This window comes from Salminus brasiliensis, chromosome 6, assembly GCF_030463535.1.
Source record: "Salminus brasiliensis chromosome 6, fSalBra1.hap2, whole genome shotgun sequence".
NCBI lineage: Eukaryota > Metazoa > Chordata > Actinopteri > Characiformes > Bryconidae > Salminus > Salminus brasiliensis.
Genome location: NC_132883.1, coordinates 5,633,499 through 5,649,199, shown reverse-complemented (window position 1 = coordinate 5,649,199; position 15,701 = coordinate 5,633,499). Strand labels below are relative to the sequence as shown.

The 15,701-nt window shown below is 40.0% G+C and overlaps 1 protein-coding gene across 1 annotated transcript in view; it reads left to right on the top strand.

The window, feature by feature from the left end:
• The window catches only part of slc6a8 (solute carrier family 6 member 8), a 54,494-nt gene extending 47,092 nt beyond the window's left edge, over positions 1-7,402 (top strand). Inside the window, exon 13 of the mRNA XM_072681436.1 lies at positions 2,648-7,402. Within this exon, the coding sequence (XP_072537537.1) occupies positions 2,648-2,788 (141 nt within the window). The 3' untranslated portion in view covers positions 2,789-7,402. The remainder of the gene's footprint in view (positions 1-2,647) is intronic.
• The last annotated feature ends 8,299 nt before the right edge of the window (positions 7,403-15,701 follow it).

Here is a 15,701-nt window from a genome sequence, read left to right as displayed (position 1 = left end):
GTAACAGATGTAATGTTTACGCCAAAGTCCATGCCGTCTAGTCCGTCACTGTCCTGCAAAAACCATGTATCTCCATTTGTGCTGTTTTTCACATTTGGACAGATTGGAAATCTGGGAGTTGTTCTTTATGTTGTGTCAGTTGGGCTTCCCAAATGGACGCCTTTGTTATAGCAGACCTTGATCTCACATGGGTCCCATCTAGGTTCGTTTGCAGTAACCAACCCAGATAGGGTCCATGTTTAACTCCTCCTGATCCCATCAGTGACTGTGCTGGGCATCCAAATATGGAGCCAACGTGGAACACAAGGACAAAATTCCCAGTTTCTAGTTCCCAGTTGGGCTACCCATAAAGACCCCACATGGACATGTTAGCTGGGTGTAATGTAAATCATAATAATCTAAATTGTTTAATCACATGGTGTGCAAATTTCATGAAGAATGGACCAATAGAAATGCTCCAAAATGACCTTTTAGAATTTTTACATCAACTTCCATTGAAAGTTCGGAAGTTGTCATTTTGGAGAGATAAAGTTTTTGTCTGGCAGCAACAAAATATGAAAGCAACACATTTACACATATGCGTTTATAGAGCCAACAGTAGTTCAGAAGTGTTTCAGCCCAGATTTTCAGGCAAAGTATAAGGCAGCCAATCAGAACAGAATCAGATCAGTCTCAGTATCAAACATGTCTTGATTTATTGTGGGGGATGAAGAGAGGTTGGAATTTGGTCATGTAAAATTAATGATAATTTTTGGCATGCAAAACACAACGGTTTGGACCTCAAGGGGATCTTTTGCATTGGTGAATATTGAACTTTACATAATTCCTATTATTTTTTCACATGAAGTCCCAATGATTCCCTGCTTTTCTACACAGTATAATCACAATGTAGGATGTATTAATTCATATTGACTTCCATTATTTAATACCTCAATAAAATTAAATAGCTTCATAAAAGTCAGTGAACAATGCAGAGTTATTGGGTAATAAAGCCTTAAGATGAGTAACTCCACTATAACCCTTTACCATCCTATAAACAAAGTGCATATTTTTAACAGGCGTGGGGGCATGTCTCAGTTGTGCCCTGTATCCCAGTTGGGTCAGATTCAACTGAGCTGCACTAAAATTAACTCCGCACAAGAATGTTTCACTCCACAAGAGTTCAAATGAACATTGGCTGGGTGTACTGTGTACACAGTGGTTAGATAGAGTGAGGAAGTCATATCGTGCCTGTACCCACAATTCCCTGCACAGCTGCATAGTTCCAGTGTCAAACCAAACACTTAAACCAACAAATACCAACGTACGCCAATCATCTAAACACAATAATGTAACAGAGCCCTTTGGCTGAGTTTTGTATTTGGGTCAGCAGTTCCTTAGTGACTCATAGTCATGTGAAAGTAGTGTGTTTAATTGGGGTAAGTGGGCTAATAGCTTTCCATCGATTTTTTACTGGAAATAGAATATGATGGTTTTCCTGCAATGGTGTTCAGCCCAAACACAGCTGTAAAGGAAGAATGCTGGCTGGGAATTTATCGCCAGACACTTGGAAAGAAGGATAGAGTGAATGGAAAATGCTATGGTGGAAAAGTCCACAGCCATATTCTGTAAAACAAAATCCCAGGTGACTCTAGAACAGAGAGGTCCAGCCATTCGTCCAGTTGATTCACAGACTGGAATGAGGAGAGTGGGCTCCTGCTCGGAGTCCATTTACCACTGATTTATTCAGCATTCCAGGAACATCAAACCGCCATCTGCAGTGTAATTTATGGCTCCATCTGGACTGCACAGCCCAATTATGAGTTTCAGAGGAAAAAATCAAAAGCTGCGGCAGGTAGGATCTTTAGTCTAACATAGCAGATCTGGATAATTCCGTTTGAGTTATTAGAGCCACTAACCCGCATTTATCATCGCAGCTTTCGGCGGCAAGGTTCCTAGAGAGGTTCTTTAATAACTCTACCGCCACCAGACTGTTTCTCGCTTGGCCTACCTTCAAATAGAAAAACCTACTTGTAGTCTGGAGGGGGCTTTATCACTCCCTACCCCTTGAAATATTTAGAGCTACTGGGCTACTTATCCATCACAGTAAACCAGTAAAGTACACTGAGAAAAAAAAAATCCATCATTTATTCATTCATACTAGATTTTGGAGCATTGCTGCAAGGATTTGATTGCATTTAGCGACAAAAGCATCCACATCCCCAACTCCCCAACGCGCCATCCATCATTCCAGATAATACAGTTCTTCCACTGCTCCCCATGCTCAATGCTGGGGGGCTTTTGCCCCTCTAGCCCTATGGTGCCAAAAGGTTCATGTTTATTGGTTTATTGGCACTTGATTACAGGGACTAGACCAGCTGTGTGTGTGTGTTTGCAGCATCTGTGTCAGCAGTGGGTGCAACCTAAAATAGCTGAATGCGTTCATTAGAAGGGGTGTCCACAAACATTTGGAGTTATTTTCTTATTTATAAAGTTAATTATCATGTATTTAATTTATGATGTGGTTATATTATTAATAATGTTGATAATTCATTATTTAATTTTCAAGTTGCAGAGGTCCCAAAGCTGAGATGTGTTTCAAATATGATAATTAAATATTAATTAAATATTAAGTCACTTAATCCCCCTTGTTCTTCTTCATCCACAGCGTTGGGAAACTCTGACCAAACCAGTGTGGGGTGCCCATCACCTGGAGTACATGGCACCTGACACGGACATCAAAAGCCTGGCCTCCCTGTCCCCAGGAACCGAGGAGAACAAGGTCATCATCTTCGAGAGCGTCATGTAGACTGATAATCTGCAGGAATGCCCACGCCTGCCCTCCAAAGACAAGCTGCCTGACTTTATTGGATTTTAATTAGGGGTGCCCGATATATTGCCAGCCGATATTACTCACTGATCAATGGTAATTTTTTTTATTTTTTATGATTATCAGTCTGATATTGGAATTACAGCCAGAAATTCAAGCCTGTAATAAAAGTAAAGCAGTCTAAATTTAGCTTGCATAAATACTCATGCAAGTGTAGGCCAAATGACTAGCATAGTGGATAACACCAGGAGCCCATAGGTTCGATTTACCCCATCCGAAATGCAGAACTGTTTCAGTAGGAGTGCTTATGCTCGATTCCTAATGGTACGTTCTTACATTTAACATTTGAAATATTTTACAGAAACAATGTAAACATTTACAGGCACTCATATTTGAAGTTCTCTCATGTCTTATGCTCATTGATATTCATATATGGATTATATATGGATACAAACATATTTTTTACATATACATCATTCACAACAAAACATGACAAATCGGCGCAGAAACTCCACATCGGTGCATCCCTAATTTTATCACCTTAACTGTACAGAAACTATCAACGTAACTTCTTATTTTAATGCAAGATTGCATTGCTTTTGAGTTTACAGGACGCTGGTGGTTAGTCACTTCACTCCACAGACACCTTCCATGACAGCCAGCTTAAATCTGCTGTTCTTAAAAATGAAACGAGTGTGTTCAGCAGAACATGCACTATAAATGTCTAAATTTAGCAACATGCTAACAGCTTGTCATTGGATGTGCAGGGAAGGCATAACACCTGCACCTGGGTCAGGCATTATGGAAACAGCCGAGACTCATCCTGACCGTCACCTTCTCCCCCTTCAGAACAGGGCAGAATTCCCACAAGCCACTTCACACAGTCCAGCGCAGGTCTCCTTTACACCAGCCATGCGTGCTTCGAATGCAGGGGTATAGAGCAGCACAAAAAGAGCTACTGGCCTGTCCAGCTCAATCTACAGACTTAATGACCTTTTAATGACCTTTTAGATGTAATTGGGTCCACTGCATTTAAGAATAAGGGCCAACATGGATCCAATCTGTGATTTATATGATAACAGTGCCCTGAAATAGCTTTTAATATTCAGTATTAATTTGAATTGAATGTATATTATGTACATTTTAGCTAGACTTTAAAGTAGGAAAGTGTTTTTCAGCTTTGCGTTTTTTTCTTTATACTTTATTCTTAATTGTTTATTGTCTTTATTAACCACTGAGGTTCGAAAACCAGCTGTCCAGGAATAGTAATAGAGATGAGCTGTTTCAGACAGACGAGGCCATAATCAAGATTTACATTTGCTTACATTGGCTGCTGACTCCTCTAACGTTCATTGAACGTGTCTGCAAGCAAGATGGGAGACGTCAGCGTTGCGCATGAAGCACAATTCAGTTACAAGCCGTGTGCCAAACAGCATGCTTTTGTCCGTCTCTGGCCGCGTTTGTCGGAGGGCGGATTTGGTTGCCATAAACAGTCCAGATTTTATCTGCCTAGTAAAGTTGAGTATTTGTGCTAAGTGTTGTCAGTAAATGGTTAATGTTTGGTGATATCCAAAACAGCTGTCTCTGTAGAGGCGAGGCAGCTGTTCTGAATGAGGAAACAGACCTTTACGAAGGTGCCCACAAACCAGAACGATCAGAACTGCATTTTTCCAGTTTTATTTCCTTTCTTTTTAAACTGGATCCTTGTAAATATATCAAATTTGAACACTACATTTCCAAATCAGCTGGAAATTCGAAGCAAGAGTTGATTATAGCGTGACTGTAATCTTGAAAACTGTTTAAGTAGCTCAGTAACATTTGGCTGTTACTGTTGCATCAATTTTGGGCAATTAACTGAAACCTTCACGTGGGACGTGGGAACACCGAACATGTGTTGAGCAGAACTGCACAGTTTACCAGTTCAGAGCGGGTTGTTAAGGATGCAGAACGAAAATGGATACAGATATTGCCACTGCAGCGGCCTTTTGCTAATGTCAGCAGTCTATTGTTGACTATTAAATGATAGTAGGTCTGTAGCCTGAGGCCTCTGCAGTGATGATATACAGCGTAAGCCTAGGGAGGACACTTAGTTGCCAAACTTTGCCTTTTTATTGTTTTGTCTTAATTTAAGAGCCCGTGAATGAGCGTTAATAGCCAAGTTTCTAGCAGGCCTTTTCAGTGAGCCGAGTGAACCGGCCTCTTCGCAAAGCTGTGGGAATTCTGCCCTTTTACACACTAAGCCATTCTAACGTCATCGTAGAATAATAATTAGAATGTAAAAAGACACAAATTAGACTCAGTAATCGACTCCAAACTACATTTGCACATTGTTGTAAAATAATCTCGCTAGCACTTTTTAATCGTGTTAGGGTAAGACTTTTTTTTTTCTTTTTTGGTTTAAGTTTTACATTTTGTGAAATAAATCAGAGATTTATTTTGTGAAGGCTTTTATTTTGCTGATACACACATACAAAAAAAATCTCTCTCTATATATATATACACTATAAATATGTATTGAATATCTGTGTGTTATATTTTAACAGTTTGCTGCAGTATGACTTTTTGATAAAGATTAAACTATGGAAAGGGAGTTGTTCATGAAATGCTGCAATTCTGTTGCAGGGAGGAATTTAAGTCAGCACATGGGATTGTTTTGTTCTTCTAAATATCAAAAGCTTGTGTGTATTTGTGTGTGTGTGCGTGTGTGTTAAATTACAGTATTTTTCCGCTGACCACCCAGGGACCAACTTAATGTGTTAATATTGGTACCTTCCATTTTGGAAAAGTTGAAGAAAATTAAGGAGATTTTGTCCTGCTTCTATTGCAGGCAGCCATTTACAACATATATGTAAAATTGAGAGAAATTTGTAAATTGGATGCTTATTGATTTTAGTATAGGGCCCATGTTGTGCAAAATTTATGATTTTCTTTTTAAAAATGAAAGAAAATTAAATACACACACATATACATATATATATATATATATATATATATATATATATATATATATATATATGAAATGTCTGTCTTTACTTCCCATATATAGAAACTAAGCTGCCAAAACAGCCTGTTTTGAATTTAGTGTTTTTTTGTGTCACAAAGAACAAAGAACCTGCCGATTCACTTTGCTGCGTGGCCCTGCTCATTCACACTGACGTGGATCAGCTCTGGACACAGCTTTTTTTTAAATCAGAATATATATATATATATATATATATATATATAAATCAGTCTTAAAGGTACTGTACCAAAAAAAAAAAAAAAAAACATACAGAGCATACAAAAAAAGGATATGGGCCCTTTAAGTATGATGTATGCCTTCAGCACGGTTTGCATTGATATATGATCTAAGTGCCCCTTAGTCAGAACATGGAATATTAGTCAATCAAGGCCTTTTGATCAGACCAAAACCAGCAGAACTGCCCAAAATGATGACCAATGATGATGGATGTATTTTTTTGGGATGGTCATTAATACACACTAAAAGCATTAGCCACTTTGAAGTTTCCCTCACCCCCTTTTATTCCCAAGTCTTTCTATCCAAATAGGGCCCTGGGTTGGTCAGTTACTAAGATGTTATTTAGTCATTGTGTGTAGAAAACAAAAATGAAATGTACATTACAAAAGAAAAAAGGAAGAAAAAAAATGGTCATTTCATTTCTTGTGCTCTGCCAAACTGTTCTTGACAGTATCTTTGTCCCAAAGACTGACAGAGAACCATGCGATGTACGTAGTGTAGTTGTATAGTCATTTTAGTTCAAAGGGAAAGATTTGAGACGTATAAAAAAAGTTGGACTGATTTTTAAAAAGTGCAGATCTCAATTAAAACACTAAACAATTCTACACTGCTAAACTTTACTATGACACGAGTCAGCTCTTAGAATGAAGTCTAATATACATTAGCTGAATCAAGCTCCATAACACTCAGCATGTTCTATCGGAGCTGTACAGTACTTACATGAATTATTATTAATAAGTACTTATTAATTATCCAGTGTTATCTGGCCTAATGTACTGTATAAGCCAAAATTGTACTAAATACTCGCTGTAAGGTCATATAATCAATTTGACTGAATGAAATCAGTAGAAGTTAGTCTTTAAAATTGCTAAGGCATCCTCACATCAACTGAACCCAACCAAGCCACACGACTAAAGGGAATTCTCCTTAATTCACATTAACACTTTGCCATGCTGTTAGGGACATGCTAGGTAGATGGTAAGTGTAGAGCACATCATGTATTAGCCATAGACTGTAAAATAAATAAGGAAGTAAGTAAGTAAAGAAACAAGCAGAACTAACTTTGGGTAAGGATACTGTCTATAAGGTTCTCATTAGCACTGTTGATTTGGTGAAATTGTTCATCGTTGTGCTTTGTAACATACTGTGAGATGTAACCATGGTCTTCCACCCATAAGCCTAAGTAGTAATAAGACTTGTACAGTAAATGTCGTTGACCATGCAGGAGTTGATCACTGATCTTGCAGTATCCCTCACCATGTAAAGGGCTTCATGCTTTATACCACTGTGATTGTGCTGAAGATCCACTCGCCCATATCAAAGCAACAAATGGCAATAAACTCCATGGGAACTTGCTGTGTGCACATGTGTGTTTCTTCTTGGCTCTGAAAATCTACAGGACATGGCAGTGAGAAACCCTCAGAATTCCTCAGAAGGATGGTCTAGGCCGGTGGCGGGTGTTGAGCCGCCAATATGGCTTAGTATAGACTGTGCAAGTCTATGGGACTGTACTGGAGGGATGGAACACGGTTCTTCCCAAAGATCCCAAAGAGCTCTAAATAACATGTCAGTCAAACTTCCATCACTTCCATAAGCGTTCAACTTGAGAGTTGAGATCTGGAGACTGTGAAGGCCGTAGTATATCATTTGCATCATTTTCATACTGCCATGTCAATATGGGCCAGTTTCCCAGACAGGGATTAAGCCGCCTTGGACTACAGAGCAATGGTGATTTTCTATTTATAGTCAATTTTAGTCTAGGACTAATTAAGGCTTAATCCCTTTCTGGGAAACCAGCCCTATATCTACAAAATCCTCCACTATCCATGGGATAGAACACATTCTCCTGTTCGATTTGGTAAATGAATGCTGAAACAGATGTGTACATGCACACACACACCGCTTGTCTAGTCTCTGTAGAGAAGTATTGTCAATAGAATAGGACTCTCTGGAGAAGATAAACCTGATGAACTTATTGGCACCATGCCTAATTCCAGTCTTGAGCTAGAGGGGTAATATACAGTCCACTGTCCCAGCTAACATTTCCATGTGGGGCCTGTATCAGTAGCTCAACTGGGAACCATCAAATTGTGTCCTCAGGTTCCACATTGGCCCCACATATGGATACTTACCAGGGTCAGTGACAGGACCAGGAGACGTAAAACATCGGCCCCATCTGGATTGTGTATTGCATAGGGGACCTAAATGGGACCCTTGTGGGGAAGCCCAACTGGGTCCCAGTAACAACGAGTGTTCAGATCCACTCAGAGCCCATGCCCACTTGAAATCCATGTGGAACCCACCTGAAAACCCACGTTCCACCCATGTGAGGCCTACACCAGCATGTTGGCAGGGGGGGTTCTCTGGAATGATGGTGCGTCATCCAATACTTTTGGGATGAGTTAGGGAGATGGGGATGAGGTAGGTTGGTGATCATCCAACCTCTTGACCCCAATAACGCTCTTGTTGCAAAATGTGTAATCAAATCCTCACAGCAATATCCTGAAATCTTATAGATTAGCCTAGCCTTCTTACCAATAAAAAGCAGGATAAACTCTTTTTAAAACTTTTCCTTGATTTAAATAAAGAAAACAATGAATGAGCAGGTGTCCCAATACTTTTACTCATATAGTGTAAGAAAGGTCAATAGTGTTAATTATTACCTGCTGTTTAACATGGACAGTTTCCATTTCCCTATTTCAAACTCAAGTAGCTATGTGCTGCGCTACAGTACATTTCCTAATAAACAGCCACATGCTCAGCTCACTCTCTTTATGATTTGCTGCCATCGCTGCAATATTTCACATTATGGTAGTTAATGCTAGTGAATGGACATCTGTTTGGTTTGCCTACAGTTGCATAACAACATTCTGGTAGAACCGCTAAACGAACGAACAGTTAAAACAGGAGTTCACAGTTCACTGTAACATTTTATGAAGCTAGGACACTTCTGTAATTCTCTTCTCTCTGTACCTGGGAAAGAATAAAATAGGCCAGTTAGAAAATAGTACCTTGTACTAGCTTCTGTATTACATTCAGACCTGAAGTTGTTATGGTGACTGAACACATATGATTTCAGAGCTAGGATGTTTTTAAATACAGTTGTAAGAAACTGTCTGATCTGTCTCATTGTCAAACATAATCTAGCTAAATGAATAAGCAGCTGCCTGTTCACGTCCTCTGTTGAGCACACTGACTAAACATCCACAATGCAGGCTAGAAAAAGTAAGTGAACCTCTGCGAAAAAGAGCTGATTTGCAAACAGTTGTTTGAGTTAACTGGGAACCAGAAAGTTCCAAAAAGTCTTCAAGTTTCATGTTGGCCCCACATATTTATGTTCACCAGGGTCAGTGATGGGACCAGGAGGAATTACACTTGGGCTTCATCTGGGTTGTACAATGCAGATGAGGCCTAGATGGTGATTAGCATGGGCTGGAACAGTGGGGTCCATTTGGGAAGCCCAGTTGGATCCCAGTAACAAAGTATGTACAAACCTGTTCAGGGCTCATGCCCACCTCGAACCCACCTAGCCCACTTTCCACCAATGTAAGCCCCACATGAGCATGTGAGCTCATACTTTTTCTTCACTACACATGTTCACTTAATTTGCTCAGTAAAGGACATGAACAGTACAACTGATTGTGTGTTATTTGTTTAGTTTAGTTAGATTGTGTCTGTATATAGATGTAACTCAGATAACAATCAGACCACATTTTTTAGTAATCAGTGCAGAAATCCAGGTCCTTCCAATGGATTCACTTACTTTTTCTAGCCTGCACTGTGGATGTTTACTTAATGCGTTCAATAAAAGAAAAGAACAGTAGAACTGCTTGTCTTATTGGTTTAGTTAGATTGTCTTTGTCTATGGTTGTTACTTAGTTAATCATAGCTCATTTTATTAATAATCAAAACAGAAATCCATGTACCTCCAAAGGGTTCACTTACTTTTTTCTTTTTAGCGACTGTAAGTTTACAAATTCAAAACTTGAGCTGTTCTGAAACACTCGGATGCTAGTAATGCTCGATTTAGTGTGTCCGGCCTAACTCCTACAGTGGACCTTGCATTGTTCAACTGCTCTCCATCCATGACCACACAGTTGTCATGTGCCCACCAGAAGGGGTACAGTGTGAGGCTCAACCATTGTACTGATGCGGTTCAAACTGGTTTGTACTGACGATTAAGCCCCAGTTTGTCAGAGGAAGGCAGCTGCCATATTAAGCGTGGGCAGTGGTCCGCTGAAGCCCGCTCGCTATGTTTAGCCTGCCAGTTCCTGCTCCATTTCTGACCTTCTGTGGATTGCTGGACAACAGCTGAAGCCTTTTGCTAATGCTGACTCCATCAGGCCAGTGACACAATCCATGCATGCTGCAAGGAACACACATACACACATCTGATCATGTTTAATGGTCAACTTGTGGTTTTGAAGTTCTGAAATTGCACTGTATCAAGTTCTGAAATTAATACTACGCAGATAAAGGACAATAGTGAGAAATCAGGCAGAAGTGCTGTACTGTGATCGTGTGTTGGGTGTGGTATCATCATTTCAGTGGCAGTTGTTTTAGGGGCTCCAGTCCAGGAAATGTTTGAAGGACTCGGTAACCAATAGTTCTATAGCTAAGTGATAAAACATACGGTATTAAGTAAAGACTTTCCAGACTGGGATAGCTGCCAGCATCACATTCCTATGCTGGAACACTGTAAGTGAATGAAGTTCTTTCACAAGAACTTACAGTTGGACCCACAGGGGCATTCCGTGCATTTCTGGACCCGGTGGAAACAAGGCATTTGTGGGCTCCCTTCTCATCTGCTGAGATAATTACATCAGTTTTATCATCACTTTAACAACAAAATCTCTATTAGTTATTTTTTACAGGGTTTTAAAACCCACAGTTGACCTTTGCTTTACACTGTGGAAGCATTTCAGAAAGAATGGACCAAACGAAATGGTTCAATATGACCCTTAATGAAATCTAAAGGCCTCACATACTCGTCATACCTTGGAATTATACTAAGTACGGTCTCCTTCTGCTCTCAAAACAGCCTTATTTCTTTATCCCATGGATTCTACAAGATATTTCAGACCCTGGTCCATATTGTCATGCTGAAAATCCCCATTCTACCACATCCCAAAGCTGTTCTACTGGATTCTGTGAAGGCCAAGGTGGTGAAGAACACAGAACTCACTGTCAACCAGTTTTAGAGAGGACTTGCTTTGTCACATGGTGCATTACGATGCTGGAAGCAGCCGTCGGAAGTAGATGGGTTAATTGTGGCCATGAAGGGAGGCACATGGTCAGCAAAAATACTCAAATAGGCTGTTGCATTCAAGCGATGATTGGGTGGTGTTTACAGGCCAGAACCATTACACCATCACCGCCACCAGTGCCAGCATAGACTGTTCACACAATGAATGAGCCAATGGATTCATGCTGTTGAAGCAAAATTCTTACCCTGTCATCTGTGAGCCTCAGCAGAAATGTAGATTTATCACAGCAGGCTTCTTCAGCAGGTCTTCTGCTATTAGCTGTAGCTCATCCTCCTAAAGGTTGGATGTGTTGGTTGTGCATTCTGAGATGCTTTTCTGCTCTCCACAATTGTACAGAGTTGTTATCTAAGCTACTGTAGCCTTTTTGCCAGCTCCAACCAGTGGACCTTGTTGTTCAGCAGTACAAATCTAGAAAAGGTGGATGGAAAAAGATGATTTGCTAAATTTCAGTTACACAAATGACTAGGATACCAAAGCAAACCAGGTCCTTAGGAGACCTTTCTACACAGAGGCCCTCAACAGTCAGTTCCTTGGTTCCCCCAGCGTGTGACGCCCCCGCCCTGGTTAGAGATGTTGCACTGTGGAGCGTCAATGAGAAAAACGGGGTGAGAATTAATATGCATTTGTATTCTCATACTTGGCTCTTCCTCCTTCTGTTGATACACTGTGGTGATTTAACTGCTGAAAGCTGACTCACTTTTCCAACACAATGACAAACACACACAGCCCGGGTGCTTCGTCTTTGGTTTCTGCAGGTCAAAATCAATTTTCCATTTCAAATCGCACGCTGAAGAGAGGCCTGGCTGAAACCATCTGAGACGTGGTTAGCTTTCCCCCGTGCCAGTGGAATAAATGACAAAGAATCAAGCTGGGAACCAGAGTCTCCTAATCTTGCAGTGGTGGAGCTTGAACTTTACTAGATCTACAGATAGATCAAGAACAAAAACCTCCAGAAAGTCATTTCTCAGAGGGCTGCAAAGGCTGGAAGGCCTGGGGACTGAACTGCAGGCTGTGAGATAAGGCTTCAGGTTAAAAATTCAGGCCAAGTTCTTGTGGTACCAGAATGTGGTTTGAATGAGTAAACAGGTTGGAGTGTGCGATGCTCCTTGAAGCACTTTAACCTCATTAGATGACCTACATTAAATTACCAAACTACCCACCACAGAAAGCGCATAGAGAAAACGGACAATGCCGTTATTACTCTGGCTAATCTATGTGCACAAGCGTTTAGCTCGTCTTATCCAAAGCACTGTTTTGTACACAAGTACAGTCAAAACATGCAGGTAAGAATCTCTGATTAAAGATAAAATGATCTGAGAACAGTTCTGTCACTTTCATGATTTCCTCATATACTGTTTCAGTTCAGAGAGCTGACTGTAATGGCTTTTATCTGTGTAAAAAAAAGCCCATATCATTTATGTTCAATGCAAAAATAAAGGGAACAGAGTAATGCAGTGAGGCACAGTAGGTAAGTAATGGTTACAGTTGTTACTAGTTTTGAGCAATAGTTCACCATTTAGTACTATTGTTCAAGACTACCATGCTTTACAACTACTTAGTACCACCATTTAGGACTATCCTAGTTTAGGGTCTTAGTCTACCATTCAGCACTGTTCTTTAGTACCACCATTTAGGACTATCATAGTTTAGGGTCTTAGTCTACCATTCAGCACCGTTCTTTAGTACCACCATTTAGGACCATCATAGTTTAGGGTCTTAGTCTACCATTCAGCACTGCTCCTTAGTGCCACCATTTAGGACTATCATAGTTTAGGGTCTTAGTCTACCATTCAGCACTGCTCCTTAGTGCCACCATTTAGGACTATCATAGTTTAGGGTCTTAGTCTACCATTCAGCACCATTCTTTAGTACCACCATTTAGGACTATCCTAGTTTAGGGTCTTAGTCTACCATTCAGCACTGTTCCTTAGTACCACCATTTAGGACTATCCTAGTTTAGGGTCTTAGTCTACCATTCAGCACAATTCTTTAGTACCACCATTTAGGACTATCCTAGTTTAGGGTCTTAGTCTACCATTCAGCACCGTTCTTTATTACCACCATTTAGGACTATCATAGTTTAGGGTCTTAGTCTACCATTCAGCACCGTTCTTTAGTACCACCATTTAGGACTATCCTAGTTTAGGGTCTTAGTCTACCATTCAGCATTGTTCCTTAGTACCACCATTTAGGACTATCATAGTTTAGGGTCTTAGTCTACCATTTAGCACCATTCTTTAGTACCACCATTTAGGACTATCCTAGTTTAGGGTCTTAGTCTACCATTCAGCACTGTTCCTTAGTACCACCATTTAGGACTATCCTAGTTTAAGGTCTTAGTCTACCATTCAGCACCATTCTTTAGTACCACCATTTAGGACTATCCTAGTTTAGGGTCTTAGTCTACTATTCAGCACCGTTCTTTAGTACCACCATTTAGAACTATCCTAGTTTAGGGTCTTAGTCGACCATTCATCACGGTTCTTTAGTACCACCATTAGGACTATCCTAGTTTAGGGGTTATATGGATGGTTTCCCAAACAGGGATTTAGCCTAGTCCTGGATTACATTTTGCTTTCATTGAAGAATCTCCATTCAGAATGACGTGTAGTCTGAGAGTAGTCGTAATCCTTGTCTGGGAAACCAGCCCTTAGTCTACCCTTCAATACCACTGTTTAAGACTAGCATACTTTAGAACCATTTAGTACCACACATCAAGACTAGTAGGATTTATTACCATTAAGTATTACCAATACTAAAGTACTTCAGGACGATCATAGGTTCCCATACAGAACCAATGTTTTGGACTACCACACCTTGGAGAATTGTATAGTGCCAGAATTTAGTAGCTGCTAGCATAGTTTTGTGTCACAGTTGGCCATTCAGTAAAACTGGTTAGGACAACTAGGTTTAGGAGCACCAGCGTTTAGAAAATCATTGTTTATCATCATTTTAGGGCCATAGTTCAGTGCAATACCGATACCAACCTTTGTGGTTTTAAAGATACTACAGCCACATCATTTAGATAAGATTAATCTGATCATTTGGACTGATCGGACTGACCTCCCTGGTAATCTGGCTCTCAGCTGCTGTAAATCACTGCAAATACGAGATGTGTAAACACACATCGGTACAGAGGAAAAAATGCAGGATCAGGCCTAAATCGGGCAAAAAGCAGCCAATGCATTAAAACATGCCTGGTTTAGATTTATCCAAGACCTCACCAATTTAGTACCACTGTTCAAGATGACCAGCATTTTATACTTTCCCTATTCTAACACACCATCATCAGCTTGGATCAAGTGTGTAAGAGGCCTTCTAAACACTAGAATACTACATTTCGTAAATATGTGGTATGGAGACCATTTAGAGTCCCTTTCTTTCCCCGTCCACAGGGTCTGTGTGAGCGCTCGAACCCTGCAACTTTGCTTTCAGCTACATGTGAGCTTCCACAGGTAGCTGCTTGTCTCCATGCTTAGGGACATAACGCACTACACCACCACCTTTCACTTTCATACTAATGCAGCCACAAGCCTACACCACCAGTCGAGGATGTGTGACCTAGGTGACCACAGTCAGGAAGGGAAGCTGGGTCTGAATAAGAACGATCCTACGATGCTCTAGAATGACACATGGTCGCGGTATTGTTGCACTTTGATGATGGAAAGAGGGTGTGAAATGGAAACTGGTAAGAAAAAAGCCTATAAAGTTTTAAATAGATGAACTGACTAATAAAAGAATCATTAGGTACAGCTTCACTCCTGTGACATGTAAAGGGAAAGACAGCCATTTGCAAATGTTTGGACTCAGTCAAAAAAATTTTTAAGTTAAAATAATACACATCTTTTACAGACGTCTGCACATTTTACTGTTTAGGAGCTTAATGTATAAAATATTGCAAAAAAGGAGAGCATTAAACCTGGCATGTGCAAATGTAATGCCATAATAAATACCATATGCCCTCATTTGTCCAATATAATAGATATTTTTAAATGTGCAGAATACTTTTTAATTTTCACTTAGAAAAACAACAAAATGTGTCATCTGAGGCTGCTAAAACATAAGAAAAAAGAAATAAATTATAAAATATCTATAAACAGTTTTATCCAAACATTCAGATATATCCATTTACGGAGTTTCTTACTTTTGAGATAATGTCAATCTGATCGCAGTTTCAAACAACTTGGGATTAAAATCTTTTTATATTTATCTACATTGAAAGTTAATCCTTTTTTCCTTCTCCTGTAAAGTCGTCATTTTAGAAATACAAGGTTTTTGCATGCCCGTGACACACACAAACAAAACATGGATGGAAGAGCAGTCCTCTGTTTATCTAATTCAACACTTGATGAAGCATCTTTATTAACCTAGTTAGATAAGGCTTGAC